This window comes from Phodopus roborovskii, unplaced genomic scaffold (assembly GCF_943737965.1).
Source record: "Phodopus roborovskii unplaced genomic scaffold, PHOROB, whole genome shotgun sequence".
In the NCBI taxonomy this organism is placed as follows: domain Eukaryota; kingdom Metazoa; phylum Chordata; class Mammalia; order Rodentia; family Cricetidae; genus Phodopus; species Phodopus roborovskii.
The window spans coordinates 5974063-5991929 of record NW_026125278.1 but is presented as its reverse complement, the minus strand read 5'-3'; the positions used below and the strand labels follow the sequence as shown (position 1 = coordinate 5991929).

At 41.3% G+C, this 17867-nt stretch overlaps 1 protein-coding gene across 1 annotated transcript in view; it reads left to right on the top strand.

Moving 5' to 3' along the window:
* The first annotated feature begins 1525 nt into the window (after positions 1 to 1525).
* Samd13 (sterile alpha motif domain containing 13) overlaps positions 1526 to 17867 on the top strand; it is a 34295-nt gene continuing 17953 nt past the window's right edge. Inside the window, exon 1 of the mRNA XM_051194963.1 lies at positions 1526 to 1629. Coding sequence (XP_051050920.1) covers positions 1577 to 1629 — 53 coding nt within the window. The 5' untranslated portion in view covers positions 1526 to 1576. The remainder of the gene's footprint in view (positions 1630 to 17867) is intronic.

Sequence of the window (17867 nt, the reverse complement as noted above, 5' to 3'; positions counted from 1 at the left end):
TGTGATTCCTAACGTCATGTTGGCTGAGAGCCAGCCTGGTTTTATTTCACTGTGTCAAATTGTACCTCCTCATTGAATTCCTTTGCCAGACTACTTTGTGAAAGAAAGCATTGGGGTTTCTTTGGCTGTTCTTGATAAGCCTATAAAAATGATATGTTTTAGTTGCTTCTAGGTAGGTTTCTTTTTACTCTTTCAGGAAAAAAGAAAAGAAAAGAAAATGATAGTAGTGATAAGACAATGTACTGTGCTGTTATAGTGCCGCTGTGAGTTGTTTTGTTTTGTTTCTGGGATGCTTAGAAAATGGTGAATGTATAATAGTTTCCAACTAAAGTGCCATTCTTCTCGTGGCTAGAACAGCAGGACTCTCTCCCTGTCTACTTTGACTGTGTGGATATATGCTAATGTCTATATGTATATTAAATGATGGGTTTCTTTAGCAGTGATCTTAGAGCCTTAGCAACTGGAAGTTTGTGTGGTGTGTGTGTGTGTGTGTGTGTGTGTGTGTGTGTGTGTGTGTGTTTCGGGAGTGTAGATTATCCCAGGCTTGCAGTATTGTTTGTTAACCATCCACTTCTAGAAGAATGATAACATCATGTGAATATTCTGAGCGATGTACTTGCCATGTCACAGTAATCCCTGGAGAAGGAGCGCCGAAGTCTAAGTGATTAGAGAGGAAATGTATTTAATTTATGGCTTCAGCTGAATACAAGGGAACTCTGGACCAGGGTTTTTGTTTTGATTTTCTTGTCTTTAAAGCACCCCATCCCCATTTTGCTAATTGTATATTGGTTATGGAGAGTTCCTCATATGGTAAACATAGAAACAGACATAGATATTATATTACTATATCTCAAATGTTTTGATGATATTACATAAATCTGACAAGCTTCCTCCCCCCCCCCACACACACATACACACATATATACCACCACCACCTTTCTATGTTAAGCATGTTAAGCTATCTGGTGTGTGTGTGTGTGTGTGTGTGTGTGTGCGCGCGCGCGCGCGCTTTCTGCTTCATTGGACATGGCCATCTCCCAGAGTTTTCCTGAGAATACATGAGGTAGGGTACACTTTCTGACAAAAGCTTTAATTCAGCTCCTTCTACATTTCATTGAAAGCTAGAAGCAGGGGGAGTGAACAGATGAGCAAACAGAAAGCAATAAAAGAAAAGGGGGGAAGAAACAGACCATACTGGGAGGGGGCTAAGAAGAGAGGCTTGTTTTTCTCTCCTTTGAGTGTGAGTTGTAATGTCTTCAGGGAGCAAGGCGGCTGGAGGAAGCCCTGCCAGATCAGACTCCTGGTCTGGAAAGAGGCTTCCGTTTCCTTGCACACTCTTAACTGTCACGGTGGAGAGTGCACACCAGCCCATCCTCCAGTCTTCAGGTTTACCCTGTCTCTCAGGTCAGCCGGGACTGGACCTTTAAACAAACATAGGTCAACTGGTGTGGAGCTGTAAAGGGCGCTTTATGTTTCCAGTTGAGAACATGTCTTCTCTCACTTTCTAAGAATTAAACCCAAGCTTTTCTCCCTTATTGATTAGTTGCGGAAGTAAAGGAACCCTTCAAGCCTTCCCATGCTCTCTGTTGACATGGACAACAAGGGAAATGGCTGTGTCGGTGTAAAAAAGTAAGTGAAGCCGGCTTCTGAGTTCTGCTTCTGCCAACAACACAGGGATCTTGTTTCTGTTTTTACTCTTCTTAGCTGCTGTAGTATGGCGTTTGGGCCATCGACAATGGCCACCAGCTACAGCCCCCACCCAAACCCCCATAACTCCACTTTGCAATCCAGCTCTATGACAAGGAGTAAACAAGACATGTATGGAAGGCTGATGGCATCAGGCTATGGACCAAAGAGGCTTAAGGAATGCAGCACCGTGTTCTCATATGAGACTCCCCCCCCAAAAAAAAAAATTGAGCATGCAGATTCCCATAGGCTGCTAGAGTGGTGATAGAAAATAGTTTGAATTTTTGTGTTTGTTTTAATAATGTCACCTATAACTTCAGAGCAGAGAGTGATTAGGGATGGGGGGAAGAAGTTCGCTTTGTTAGATGCTAAGATTAACAACTTGTCTGCATGATTTTTCTATTTTTCCTTGAAGGTGAAATATTTTGGTGTGTATGGAGAGACTCTCTTTGAATATCTCTCCTCACATGTGACCCTCCAATTGTATTTGCTGTCTAGGGGTTATGTGTTGGGTTCTTCTTAATAGGAACATACAAGGGGGTTCTGTGGCTTAACATTTCGAGACTATAAGAAAAAAGACTAACTTACGGGATACCTGTGAGTCCATTCTGTTCATTGAGGGATTATACTGAAACTGTGACCACCTTGGTTACAAGGAGGACGAAACTTCCAGGAGGGTGTAGGCCTTGTCTCCTCTGTCCTTTTGTTTAGCATTTTGTCTCTAAGAGCCACGATAGGTGAACAAGGGTGCATGTGCTGGAGGTTTATGAGTAGGATGCGTGTTTCACTTCACAGGAACATCACATTAAAATTAACCTAATAAAATCTCTTTTGAAAAACTTCCGGAAACTGATGCATCACTGCCACGCTGCCATCTTTCCCATTACAGCTGAGGCGGGCAGACGATGGAGGTGCGCAGTCTTTGTGGGTAGCACACGTGAGAGCTGAGCCGTAGTGCAGGCAGTGGCAGGAATACTCTCTACTGTCTCGTCCAGAAGGGTAGCCATGCGCTCCCTGTGGCTGCTAACTACTTGGAATTTCACTAGTATACGTGATGAGACTAAGTTTTCCTTCACTTTATTTCAGTCAATTTAAAGACAACAACTGTAGTCAAATCTAGTACTGAAGGCTGTGACGCCAGCCACTTGGGAGGCCGAGGCAGGTTGAAGGCCCAGCATGGGTTCTAGAGCGAGTTCAAGGCCAGCTTGAGCAACTTAGTGTGGTCAAGTATCAAAAACAGAAGAGAAAAGAGGATCGAGGGAGTGGGCAGCCCAGTGGTAGAGTGCTCCCCTAGCAAGCATGGAACCCAAGTTTAATCCCCAACAGTAACAACAAAACAAAACAAAACGTTGTGAAATGTTATGCATGTATATAACAAATTGCATGTGCTTAAAAGAAAAATGTTGGCAAGTTTTAACAAATTTGTACCCATAAAGTGACTGTTACCCTTGAGATAATGACAGAACCCTAATCTCCACTTTCCTCTTGACCCTTAGTGGTGTCCCTTCCTATCTGTTCCCTGTGTCCATATTCCCCAGGCTACCATGGGTAAGTTATCAGTCATTATAAACTAGTTTGACTTTGGTAGAATTTTCCTGAGTATATATTATGCACATATAATGTGCATATAAAACACATACTCATCTAAACATAGTGTGTGATGTATGCATATCACTACATTACTGGTTCATTGTCTTGTTTTTATTCAGCGTCTCACTATGGCACCATTGCGTGTCGGATCTTGTTATGTAAACCAGGCTGGTCTAGAACCCATGAAATCATCCTGCCTCAGCCAGCCTCTTCCTCCCAAGTACTGGCAATTAGAGGCATGCTCTTCCATACCCAGCTTGGGTCACTGCTTTTTACTCCAGGGTATCATTTTATTATATCGTCACACAACTAATCTACCCAGGTACATGGTGACAGAGCCTGGAGATGTCTCCATTTTTGTAGGTGTTATCCAAATGAACAATTTGGATTGATTCGGTTGTTCATATTCGGGTCTTTATGTGTAAGAACTTAGGAAGGAATCAAGTGCTTGGTTATATTTATTATAAGTATATGCTAAACTTGGTAGCAGACCTTTCCCACATGCATTACTATCAACTGCATATTTCAGCTGTCCAGAATTTCCTCATGAAATCTTTTTTCCTATCTGAGATAGTGATGATGGTTTAATTTTCATTTCCCTAATGCCTTTTGGTGATAGCTGTCTTCTCTGATGCTAAATTGATATCCATGTATCTTCTTAGCTGTACTGTTGTTCAAATCTCTCACCTCAGTTTTTATTGACTTTTATTCATATTTTGTGTAGAATTTTTATGTACTATGAATACCTATTTTAGCATTTTTTTCATACTTGTGCCATAGAATGTCTATGTTTTATGAACAAAACAAGTTCTTTATTATGGTTTGTTTGTGGCTTGTTTTATTGTTCTCTCTTTAAAGTCTTTGAAATTGAAAAAGTTTTGTTTTTTTTAAATACTGGTGTCGTTCACTCATTTATTTTATGGATAGTGCTTTGGGTATCATATTTAAGATTTTATAGACCGCTGGGTGGTGGTGGTGTACTCCTCTAATCCCAGCAATTGGGAGGCAGAGACAGGTGGATCTCAGTGAGTTCGAGGCCAGCCTTGTCTACAAAGTGGATTCCAGAGAAACCCTGTCTTGAAAAGTTTGAAAAGAAAAAGAGTTCTTTGTATATTTTGGAGATCAGCCTTCTGTCAGATGTGGGGTTGTGGGGTTGGTGAAGATCTTTTCCCATTCTGTGCGCTGCCATTTTGTCTTGTTGACTGTGTCCTTACAGAAGCTTCTCAGTTTCAGGAGGTCCCATTTACTAATTGTTGATCTCAGGGTCTGTGCTACAGGTGTTATGTTCAGGAAGTGGTTTCATGTACCAATTCATTCAAGGGTACCTCCTACTTTCTCTTCTAAGAGGTTCAGTGTGGCTCGATTGATGTTGAGGTCTTTGATCCATTTGGACTTGAGTTTTGTGCATGGCGGCAGACATGGGTCTATCTGCAGTCTTCTACACACCAGCATCCAGTTATACCAGCACCATTTGTTGAAGAGGCTTTCCTCTTTCCTCTTTTAGCTGTTTTGTTAAAAATCAGGTGTTCATAGATGTGTGGGTTAATATCAGGATTTTCAATTCGATTCCATTGGTCTACCTGTCTATTTTTGTGCCAATACCAAGCTGTTTTCAGGACTATAGCTCTATAATAGAGTGTCAAGTCAGGGATGGTGATGCCTCCTGAAGTTCCTTTATTGTACAGGATTGATTTGGCTATCCTGGGTCTTTTGTTTTTCCATATAAAGTTGAGTGCTGTCCTTTCAAGGTCAATGAAGAATTGTGCTGGGATTTTGATGGGGATTGCATTGAAGCTGTAGATTGCTTTTGGCAAGATTACCATTTTTACTATGTTGATCCTATTTATCCAAGACCATGGGAGATCTCTCCATTTCCTGGTATCTTCTTTAATTTCTTTAAAGACACAAACTTCTTGCTATATATAGGTCTTTCACTTGTTTGGTTAGCATTACCCCAAGATACTTTATGTTGTTTGTAAAGGGTGATGTTTCTCTGATTTCTTAGCCCCTTTATCATCTGTATATAGTAGAGCTACTGTTTTATGTGTGTGTGTGTGTGTGTGTGTTGTGTTGTGTTTTGTTTTGTTGAGTTAATTTTGTATCCTGCCACTTTGCTGAAGGTGTTTATCAGCTAGCTGTAGGAGTTCCCTGGTAGAGGTTTTCTGGTCACTTATGTAAATTATCATATCATCTGCAAATAGTGAAAGTTTGACTTCTTCCTTTCCAGTTTGTATCCCTTTGATCTCCTTTTATTGCTCTAGCTAGAACAGGCAGCAGAAACCCACAGAGACAGCTGACCTGAACAAGGGGGAGCTCATGGACCCCAGACTGATAGCTGGGATACCAGCATAGGACCAACCCAGATCCCCTGAAAGTGGGTCTTAGTTAGAAGGCCTGGGCAGTCTATGGGACCACTGACAGTGGAACCTGGATCTATCCCTGGTGCACAAAAGGACGTTGGGGACACTCCATGGAAGGATACTCCCTTAGCCTAGAGACAGGAGGGAGGGCCCCAAAGGACTTGACAGATTTTTATGATCCTTCCTAGAAGACCTCACCCTCCCTGGAGAGTGGATGGAATATGGGATGGAGGTAGGGGGTGGGGTGGGGGGAGAAATGGGAGGGTGGGAGGGAGAAGGAACTGAGAGCGATATGTAAAGTAAGAAAACATCATATAACATGAAAAATATCTTAAACCAAAATCCTGGTAATTTTCATCTAAAAGTTTGATAATTTTAGGTTTAGTGATTTATATAACTCTGATGTTGAAATTAGTTGGAGTTTTAAAAATGATTTATTTTAATTTTATGTCTATGTATGTGAGTCTCTGTGTGGGTATGTTGCATGCATGCAGGTGCCTGTGGTGCCCCCGCAAAAAAAAACTGTATAGGACCCCCTGGAGATAGAGTTGTAGGCTGTTGAGAGTTGCCCAGTGTGTGTGCTGGGAACCAAACCCAGGTCCTCTGTAAGAGCAGTAAGTACTCTTAACGCCTGAGCCATCTCTAAAGCCTCTCAAATTAGTTCTTATGTGGAGTGTGAGATAAACATTAAAGTGGCGTGTGTGTGTGTGTGTGTGTGTGTGTGTGTGTGTGTGTGTGTGTTTGATGTGTAGTTGTGATGGTGATTTTTTAGCACCATTTGATTCTCCGTGTGGGTCTATTACTAGACTATTCTGCTTCACTGATCATTTGCATATATGTGTACCAATGTAACACTGAATTGATAATTGGAGTTTTGATAATTATGGCCTCAAATTAGTGTTTAACTTTGTTCTTAGTTTCCATAATAGTTTTGGTTCCTTATGATTTTAGAATTAGCTATCTCCCTTGGAAGAGAGAGAGAGAGAGAGAGAGAGAGAGAGAGAGAGAGAGAGAGAGAGAGAGAGAGAGAGAGAGGAAAGAAGAAGGCAGAAAGAAAGAAAGAAAAAAGAGAGAAAGGAAGGAAGGGAAGGAGAGAAAAGATTTGGTGTTATTTACATTGCCAAAACATACTGACTTTTAAGTTAGCATTTGCATAAGTCGGTTGGAATGAACCCACACAGTAACATCACTGTGTGTCCCCAACAAGTGAACACAAGCCTGTTTCTCCATTTCACTGAACACTGCTGTGTGTGTGTATGTGTGTGCATGTGTGTGGATTCTCAGTGTTGATCTTAAACACTTTTTGCCTCATGGATCCCTAGATACCTGTTGTTTTTATAATATGATTGTTGTTATTGCTGTTTAAATTTCCAGTGATTATTAGTATATAGAGCTAGATGGATCTATATGTGGTCTTATTTTCTACAATGTCATTAAACTTATTTCTAATCACTTTTTAAGTAGAGTACTATCATTCCTTTTCCTTAAATATAGTTTTTGTTTTTTCCTCGATACCAGTGTTTTTTTTTTTGTTTATATTTCCTTCCATCTTGTTAAGCAGATTCTTTGGCGAAAGACTGAAGGATGTGGTAAAAGCAGACAACCTTGTTTTATTCTTTATTTTGCCTCCTAACCCATATACAGGTGTCATTTTATCCTGTCGCTTACTTTCAATTTTTTTTTAATTTGTGTTCTACTTTGATTATAAGGCTTGGTGTGACGTTATGTTTCTTGTATTTGGGGTTGGTTTATGAGTCTAGTTTTCATCCCATTTGAAAAAATATTCAAACATTATTATTCCAGAAATGACCCTCTCCCCAATTGTGTATGCGTTTGACTACTTAATATTTTTCCAGAATTCCCTGATGCTCTGTTCATTTTTAAGTGTTTTCCTCCTTTTCATTTCCAATAGCTTCTGTTGCTGCATATTTAATTTTACTTAATCTTGTCTCTTAAAATTCTGATCTCTTGTTAAAAATACCCATGTATATTTTTACTTCAGAAAATATATTCATCATCTCTAAAAATTAACCTTGGAGGTAGGTGTGTGTGTTCATGTTCCATGTCTTAACATAGTCAATCTTTTTTCTAGCTTCCTGGTATGCAGGGTACAGACATAAAACTTTAATTGTCTTAATTAATTTATCAGTTTTAATTGGCTGATGTTTGGTAATTTTTGATTGGATGGTAGGCAGTGTGGATTTTACTCTGTTCGGGCTGCATTTTTCTTAAAGTCCTGTAATTGCTTGATGTAGGTTCCTGGGTGCTATTTTCTTGGAAACTGTTTATCCTCTCAAGAGTCTCTTCTTAGTTTTATGGGCCGGGACCAGAGCTGCATTTGATCTAAGGCTGTTTCCTGGCTTTTTACTTAAGCAAGACCCTCCTTTGTTCAATTCCAATGCTCCTGGGTTATGAGATTTTCCTCTCTGACAGGTGAGAAAAGGTACCATTTTTGCCCAGGCATGATCTCCAGTTATTGTTTCCCTCTAGTACTTCTGGGTGATTTTTTTTGGGGGGTCCCAGCCTCGGGAGTTCTACAGAGATGCTAATAAGAATTCTGCTGAACATTCCAGGGAAACACTGTGCAGTTCTTTTGAATTGGTCTCTCCATGTCTTTCTCTCCTTCTAAGTGTCTCTAGTGAATACAGAAAATCTTCTCCAGGACCTAAGTCAATAGTCTTCCCTTCATCTTTCCCTTCTTTCAGAGTCATGACCATTTAGGGACTATGACCAATGTTTTCAGGGCCGTATTATTTTATGTAATTTGTCTGCTTGTTCAGTTGTCTTTTAAGACTGGAAGAGTGAACATGGCCACACATGGTTATCTGTAAAGGCATGAAATATAGCCCTAAGGATGTGACTGTGCATTATAAGACGCGTGGTAGCATCTGCAGCCTCTGCTATTGTGTCTTCATTTTACTAATCTCCATTGTGGCACCAGGCATGCCTCTGGATACTGTCAGAAGTTCCCTGGTGGACAAGAGCATCCTTACTGGGAACTGTCAGCCGTTCCAAGCAAACCTGTGCACAGAATATGTGATGCTATAACGTCTAGGCATCGTGACTCATTTACACTTTGTCTACTGGTCCTTTTTGCTTAAAACTGTAGAAGGACCATACATTTTAAAAATATTTCGGTCTGGAGAATTCTTTGTCTTCCTACTTTTGCTTCTTGCTTTATATATTATAGACGAAAGAGGGAAAGAGGAATAATAAAGCAAATGTTGTAAAATATTAACGAATTGAGGGATCTAGGTAAAAGATACATGAGGTATTTGCACTATTCTTCCATTTTCTTTAAGTCTGAAATTACTTTTTACAAAACACCTCATGAGAATGGAGAAAGCCAGAAGAAAAGATGTGTCTCTATTTGGGAAAAGGCAGCACTTTCAACCCGGATTAGGGAACCAGAGGCCAGTAGGCCTGACACTGAAGGTTGCGCTTGAGACTTCGAATCAAGTCATAAGTTCAGAACACTTGGATTTCACCTTGATTTTGCTTCTCAGAAGAACAAAACTAATCTAATTTATACCTGTTTGACTCTCCTGACAATAAAGAAAAGACCGAGTTGCAAGGATCAAAAGAATTTATGTGTATAATGAATTATTCGGTGAATTACAATGACACTCATTATGGTCCAAGTCAGGAAGCAACACAGTACCTACTGTGAGTCATGCCTTGTGCTACTGTCTTTACAAATATTACTTCATCGAAATTGCAGTCTTTGCTATTTAAGTATATTACAGCATTTAACATAACTAACTCGGGGCCAGTGAATAGTTTTTATTTGAACATCACATGGGAAAGTGGCAAATCTGAGATCTGAACTCAGCTGCTTGAAATCCAAGATAGCTCATCTTCCTCCCAGACTGGTCCTGAGCTATAATGGTCCTTTACTCCGTCACACAGGCTGGAGTGAGTCTGGTTGTAGGCATTTTGGAGCAGACGTGTTTCAATGTTGACTGGATTCTTTGTCATGGCTAGAAGAGACTAGGAGGAGGATTGAAACTCCAAGTTCACATCTGCTTTTTCATGCATATGGACCTAAAAGGGAAAGGATATATACTAAAACATATTCTTGATATTTCTAAGACATTTTCACTACACTTATTCACTGTTCACTATGTGTGGTGTGGTACAATTTCCGCAAAAGACATTTTCATATAATACCATGACAGTTTTAAACAAACACCATAGAGAAGTTTGCTTTTTTGCTTGCTTCTTTCATTCATTCCTATTAAAATCTCCAAAGCTTGAGCCACAAAACTCTTAGGTTTCTAATATGGATCCTTTTAAGGTTTTGGTTATTTTGTATCTGCATCAATTAGATGTTGGCAAGACAAACCAAAGCTTCAATTCCACCTGAACTCTTTCTGAAGGGCAAAAGGAATGGTTTTTTTGTTCATGATCTTCAACAGTAAAAACACATATCTGTATGTTAAACAAACAGAAAAATAACCCAAGCTGGAGCATGGAAGATGATATTTATAATGGCTTGTGACCAAGAAAATGCAAATCAAGTCACAATCACAAACTCATTCACTTGGCAAAAGTGTAAAAATATGAAAACATCAGTCATTATAAAGGGTGTGGATCTGTAAGATAGTGGTGCTCCAGATTATAGATGTCTTTGGAAAACAGTTGATCATTGTTTTCTTGCAAATATTGCATGTCTCAGTGATTCCATATATATATCAGCATATATATATATGTAAGTACACACATATATGTGTACAACAAAAGCAATTCATTTTATTTAACGATGTTATCAAAATAACATTATTGAGATATTTTACATTTTGTCATGTTTTCTAAACCTATTGTGTAGTTTCTATTTAGTATATCTCAAGTTGAACACAAATTTTTCTTGTTAGATCTGCCTTTGGATTTCATATAATTTACAGTTGGAAAATGCATACTCATACACCCCAGCCAACTCCAAAAATATTGATCTGATGTCATCATTTTCACTAGGCTGTGGGATTCCAGTGTTTACCATAGACCAGTTAAAATGTGTTAGTTGATAAGTGGAGTAAACATTGGCTGGTAAGATTCAGAAGGAGGCATTAGCTGCAACTTTAAAAACAAGTGAGTAGGGCCCTTAATGTCTGTAAGAGAAACAGAGTAGAGACTCTGCGTGACATAGGGGACCCATACCGAGACTGTTGTCCTCTTGAGTCTTAGTCCACACCAAGGCTCTTTGGATCACATCCCGGTGTGCTAAGCTAAAAGAACAGACAGGGAGCTTGGCGGGTTGCTTGCGCCTCAGCACTCTTACCACGCGAATGTGCTGCAGCTAAATGCACTCAACCCTTACCAACCTGAACCTTTTCACACGAGAGCGAGCCCGTGAGCCTCTGAGCCATTCTCTCCTTTCCCGGTCAGCATCTAGCCAGATCTCTGCTCGCCGATGTGATGGAGGAGAGAGAGGGCATTGAGAGGAAGCTATATCTCACTTAGTTGCTTAGTTCTTAGGCTTCTCATAAGCAAACAGATCAATACTGATTTATTAGAATCAGAGTTAAATTACTGTTAGGCAAAGGCTATTTTAAAGCATGGGCAAGGAGTAGGGCAATTTGATTTAAAAATAAGTCATAAAAATAGTACAAAATTAGAGTACATTTCTGAATGCAAACTTAAAAGGAAGAGGGCTCATGCATCCTTTTAAGTTTGCATTTTTTAGGTATTAGGAACACAAGTGGAAGACTGGCCAAGGACGGCGTGGATAAATATAATCTATGTGAATTTTACAACTTTTTAAAACCATTACATCTCTCCTTCAGTTTAGGAGAGAACGGACACTTTAGATCCTGGCAAGTGACTGTGGCAATATATCTGTCACACTGCTCTTTTCATGGAACTATTTTTGCATTCAGAAATGTACTCTAATTTTGTACTGACTATTTTTATGACTTATTTTTAAATCAAATTGCCCTACTCCTTGCCCATGCTTTAAAATCCAGTGGTGAAGTGAAAGCTCTCATGGGTCAGTCTCTTTTTGCATGCTTCAATGCCTGAGCCTCCGGGGACCGGTGTGAATCACATCAAATCAACGCACTCCGTCTCTGGTCCCCAGAGACTTACCAGCCACCCCATAATCCAAGATGCACCCAGTCAAATTCTGGGAAGACCCTTATTCTTAACAGTTTCGGCACTGTTCAAATGGTCAGCCCAAAGTTTCCTTCCTCTGAGACTGGTGAGCCCCTGTGAACATTACTTAAAACTTGCAATTTTACAATATACTGTGACCCAGGAAGCGTTCCTAGTTGAAAAATGAGATACTTGGAGGCTAGAGAGAAGTGAAACCAAAGCCTGACAGGGCAGATATCAAGTCGGTAGCTTGTTCCGGGTGGAAGGATGTAAGGTCCATAGAGCTCCGCAGCCCTGCCCTGTGCTCCTGCCGGTACAGGCCTATCTCTCGCACTTGCGCCAGTCACTACCACAGCTTCCTGGAAGACATTCTTGTTTATTAGAGACATTCATCTTCTTCTTGGGGTGTCCTTGTATCTTCGGATTTAATCCCATAGCCTCACACGTTTCCCTCTGAGTCTGCCCACAGGGAGTCCAATCCTGCTACACACTTCCTGCACTCCTGAAGGCTCTATGATTGTACAGTTTTTTTCTTTTTACTGGCCTGCCAAACCAGTAAGGCATGGTGACCCCAGAGTCACCTCCTGCGCAAGAAGCTTCCAGGTCTCTTGGACTGTGATGGCTGTGGGTTCTGAATCTTGGTAAACTGTTCATTACACAGACTGGCGTCCTGGAGTACTCACTTCTCAAGGGAAAGTCTGTAGGTTGAATTTGCATTTTGTACCAGTGACCATGCTTTTTCATGAAGTATCCTCAAGGCTTCTTTCTTATTGCCCAGGACAAAGTATTTGGGTTCCTCTTAGTGGCTAATCTCTAACAACTATAATTTCTTTGGTCCAAACACTGAACACACACCTTTTCTGGACAATCTACAAGCATTTCAAATCCATCCACTCTGCTTTTGTTCCTAATTTCCACTGTGGGCCTTCCCAGCCTTGCAACAGCATTGATGCTAAGTAGCTATAAAAGATGCCTTCCTGTGGATTAATTAGTTCACTGCCTTTACATTCAGTCTCCCATAGTCTCAGGGCACCAACAAGAGATGCAGACAAATTCTTTGCCAGCAGGTAACCTGGAAGCCTCTAGCCCAATTTCACCTTAGTCCTCATCCTGTGACTTTATGAACTCAGCACTGACTGAAGTTTTCTCAGCTCTCTGAGACAATTTTCTGATTTTCGGATTGTCCATCAAACTCTTCTTAGAGCATTCTAGAACCCCTCCAGTCTTTACCTCCATGTGTTTTCAAGTTCTTTCCGAAAGCCAATTCCCAGTTTTTCCAGTACAAATAGTCAAATAAAGTTGTTAGCAAGAACACCATTTCCAGGTGCTAGATTTCTTTATCAAATACCAGACATGAGAACATGAGGTTTCCCTGGCTTTGCATTGTTCATCGCCCACTGAGTTGTTGAGGAGTGGATTTATGACACACCGACGGGACTATCAAATGAACATCAGGTCTTTCTCTCTCTCTCCATCCCCCTCCCGTGTGTGTGTGTGTGTGTGTGTGTGTGTGTGTGTGTGTGTGTGTGTGTGTATGAATGATTGTCTCTGGAAATATGTTCACCAGCATTCCCAGAAGTGTGAAACTGGCAGTGAAGATTATCGGTCATAACCTTTCTGCTCTGACCAGGCCCCAGAGTCCGTAAATCATAAATGCCATAAAATATACATGAGCTAGATTCTAAGAAAGTTTCTAGTATTTTTACCAGCCTCGTGGAAAAAGAAATGGATACTTTTTCTGCCCACTTAAAATATGTATCGCTGCTTGTTATAGTGGTCAGCATGATAGTCTTATAAAGTTAAGATTGTGCCAATATGAAAACGCTCATACAGCTTCTCATGTGTCTGCCAGTTTTTCATTTAATGTATATTTATCACAATTATTGTATCTTTGTCCCTTTTGGTTTTTGAGACAGCATTTCTCTGAGTAGCCCTGGCTGTCCTGGAACTCACTCTGTAGACCAGACTGACCTTAAACTCAGAGATCTGCCTGTTTCTGTCTCCTGAGTGCTGGATTAAAGGCCTAAGCCACCACCTGGCTCTTTATCATTTCTTAAAAGCGAGTTATTTCATTAAGGGAGAAGTGTTTTCTGGTGTGAATTATTCACTCAGGATGTAGTTTTAATCGGTACATGATATTTCTAACCATATGCCTGTAGGCTAAACAATTAAATGGAAACATTGACTTGATTAAGTAAGAAAATTGAAGACACATTCTTCCACTTACTTTCTTGAGAATGTGTTGAATAAAGCATAATATACATATACATTTTTGAAGACATCATGCCTATAAAATACTCATAAATTTACCAAGTTCATATGCATGTTCAAAAATAGGCTCCACTATGATAGTAAATGATAGGTATCAAAGGGCCATGACACACTTCTGTTTGCTGTCTCATTTTATCAATGCAAAACTAAGGCCACAATGGAGCCACCGTCTCAGAAGTGTCTTGAACTGTGCCATTCAAATTTCTTCAGGAATCTGATGTGTGCTTGTGATAATTTAGGAAAAGAATGGTTATTTTCACTGGAATAAAGTTGAGGTTCTCAGTTTGGCAATAACAACAACAAAGTCATAGAAGCAGACCTAGTGCTTTCCCAGCAAACAGGCAGCCCTCCAAACGTGCCCAATGTTGGGCACGCTTGTTCTTGAACCTTTCTTCTCCATATTCTCTTACTGTTACCTTAAGCCATGCAGTGCTGCCCTTGGAACTGTTGCTGATGTCACTGGCATGGCCCGGAAAACCCATCCCTCTTTGGAGACCTAGCTTAAAATGTGAGGGTTTGGAATAGCAAATGCCTTTTAAAAATTACAGGCCTTAAACTGTTCAAGCCAGACAGCTAACCAGGCCCTCTGTTGAATGCATCCTAATTAGCACTGGCTTACCCCTGGGTTCCAGTATAACTTGGCTATTTCTAACTCTGTTTGCCTCACATGATTGGCACCTTCCCAGGAACAGAAACTGGGCATTCTCTGTCCCTTCTCCCTGCATCTGGGGGATGCTGAGACCATAGCTGTCAGTCAATAGCCATATGAACCATAAGTGTAATGGAAAGAGCACAGGTTCGCATTAAAGATGGTCTGGAATGAGCGGTATTTGGGGTGAGTTCCTTCCCTGTTCTGAGCTTTGTTTTCCCAAAAGTCGGTGGAAGTTCCCAGTTCAGGTGGGGTGGAAGTCTGACATTTTGAGGTCTATGAAAAGTGTATCATTTTCTGATTTTAGTCCATGTCACCTAGCAAACCTTTGTGTGTCCACCTAAACCTGTGGTAGACGCTGGTAAACAACCACGATGAAGTTAAACAGGCCTTTCTTAGGATATGAATAGTCCTGTATAGTTATATTTTTCTAATTATCCCAGTCTTTTCAATTAAATTAGACAGATCGTTAATGTATACTGATTGGTTACTAGCACCATTTATCCTGGGTGGGTTCCCTCACCCCGCCCATGAGAAAGTGACAGTTTCTCAATTTGCCCCAAAACTTGTGCCACACCACCAGCAGTTTTACCAAACTTTTTTCCTACAGCTTTTCCAATAATCCAAAAACATAAGGGAGCAGGAAGATTGATAGGGGAGATGAACAGAGGAAAGCAAGAAAAGAGACACATCGACAGAAGGAGCTATTATAGGTTTAAAGAGAAATCTGGCACGAGGGAATTGTACAGAGATCCACAAGGATGACCCCAACTAGGAATCTAAGTAATAGTGGAGAGGCTACCTTAAATGCTCTTCTCCTATAACGAGATTGATGACTACCTTAAATGCCATCCTAGAGCCTTCATCTAGGCTCTAGGAAGCAGAAGCAGACACCCACAGCTAAACACTGAGCCAAACTCCTGGAATCCAGTTTCAGAGAGGGAGGAGTGATGAGCAAAGGGGTCAAGACCAGGCTGTAGAAAACCACAGGAAACAGCTGACCTGAGCAAGTGGGAACTCATGGACCCCAGTCTGATAGCTGGGAACCAACATAGGTCCAAACCAGGTCCTGAACACGGGTGTCAGCTAGGAGGCCTGGGCAGTCTATGGGGCCTCTGGGGGTGGAACCAGGATGTATCCCTACTGCACGAACGGACTTCTGGAATCCATTTCCCATGGAGGGATACTCCCTTAGCCTGGACACCGGAGAGAGCCTAGGCCTTATCCCAAATAACTTGACAGATTTTGATGATCCCTCAAGGAAGGACTCACCTCCCTGGGGAGTGGATGGGGGATGGGATGGAGGGGTCAGTGCAGAGCATGGGGGGAAGGAAAGAGAGGGAACTGGGATTGATATGTAAAATAGGATTGTTTCTAATTTAAGTAAAATGTGTTAATAAAAATAAAAGCATTTCAGAATCATGGAAGTAATGATGTTGCAACAACCCAATAGGAATCCAGGGGGCCTCACATATCACAACCAAATACCCATTCTTTGGGGAGACCGGGGGCTAATCGAAGTCAACCACAGGACATGTGAACTCAGATGTTTTTTCCAGGCTTAAAAGTCTGTTCAATGGGACTCAGCTTATTGCTAGAAGTTGGGGTGGTTATTTTGTTTGTGCTCTAACAAATAAAGCTTGCCAAAAGATTAGGGTGTAGAGCTGGCCACTCGTTAGCCATAGAGGCCAGGCAGTGGTGGCACACACCTTTAATCCCAGCACCAGGGAGACAGAGGCAGATGGATCTCTGTGAGTTCAAGGCTACCCTGGGCTATGCCAGATTGATCCAGTTTAAAAGAGAAACAGAGCCAGGCAGTGGTGGCTCCCACCTTTCATCCCAACTTGAGTGTCACATTTCTTTAATCCCAGCACTAGGGAGGTGGAGACAGGAGTGATATGACAGGGAGAGGACTATAAGGTAGGAAGAGACAGTGCTGTCCTCTGAGGGTTCCTGGGGACAGAAGCATCCGCCCCTTTGGTCTGAGGGTTCAATAAAGGTGAGAACTAGTGTGAAAGCACGCAGGCTGATGTGATTGCTTTGCTGTTGTGTTGTGTTTTGTCAACTTGATACAAGCTGGAATTATCTGACAAGAGGGAAAAACAATTGAGATCAGTCCATTTGCGACAACAATTGAGACCACGTTCATGGGCATTTTCTTGATTAATGATTGATGTCAGAGGGCCCATTGTAAGTGGCGCTACCCCTAGGCAAGTGGTCCCATGGTCTAAAAAAAAAAAAAAAAAAAAAAAAAAAAACCTAGGCAAGCCACGAGGAGCAAGCTAGTAATGAGCATCCTCCACTGCTGTGTGTCAGGTCCTGCCCTGACTTCCTTTCCTGATGGACTGTGGTGTAGAAGTATGAACCAAATAAGCCCTTTCTTCCCTATGTTGCTTTTGGTCACGGTGCTTTTTTCACAGCTATAGAAACATCTAAGGCATAGGCACACACAGCTTTCAGACCCAGGTTAAACTCAGGAAGGAACTGTTCTAGTTAGTAGGCTCTGGTCGAAATGTTTGTAAATTAAGCACCACTGAGAAATGACCAATTGCATGTTCATTGGTAACCCACCTGCTCACTTTTCTTTAAGAATAGAATTTGATTGCCTTCCTTGTTTGGTTGGCTGGTTAGTTGGTTTGTTGTAGTAGTTATTGTTTGTTGGTAATTAGGTGTTTAGGTTCTTGCTTTGAAGGAGACATGCCTAGACCCTGGCCTTTTAGATGTGTGAAGACCTGCTGAGCTCCCTCAAAGTCTAGAGATTTTGTTCTAACTACAGCAAAGATCTTTTCAACTTGCACTGAGCTGAGCGTTTAGCCTTACCAAGGACTCCAGAACACTTCTCTTCACCATGGGGGTTTCCCTCATCATCAAAGCCTCTCTCTCCCTGATGGCCTCCAGCTCTCTGCTGTGCTTTGACCTCCAGAGCCATTAAATCCTCTCATGACAGAAAAGCAGGGGGTGCTGTCTCAGTGGAGCTACCACCGCCATTCAGTTCTGTGGCCTGTCCAGCACTGAGCCTAGCTGATTCTATTCACCGAGTATTTTGGTCCACGCTCCTCTCTTTTTTCATAGCTTCTACTCTGCTCTGAGTCCTTTCTTCTTCATAGTCACTACTTTAGTCTGAGATTACAATTTCTACAGAGATCACTGCAGTGAAATTCTCATTCACATCCTTTCTCTCCTTCTTGTTCCTCTTCTGTACCCCTCAAAATGTGGCTCTG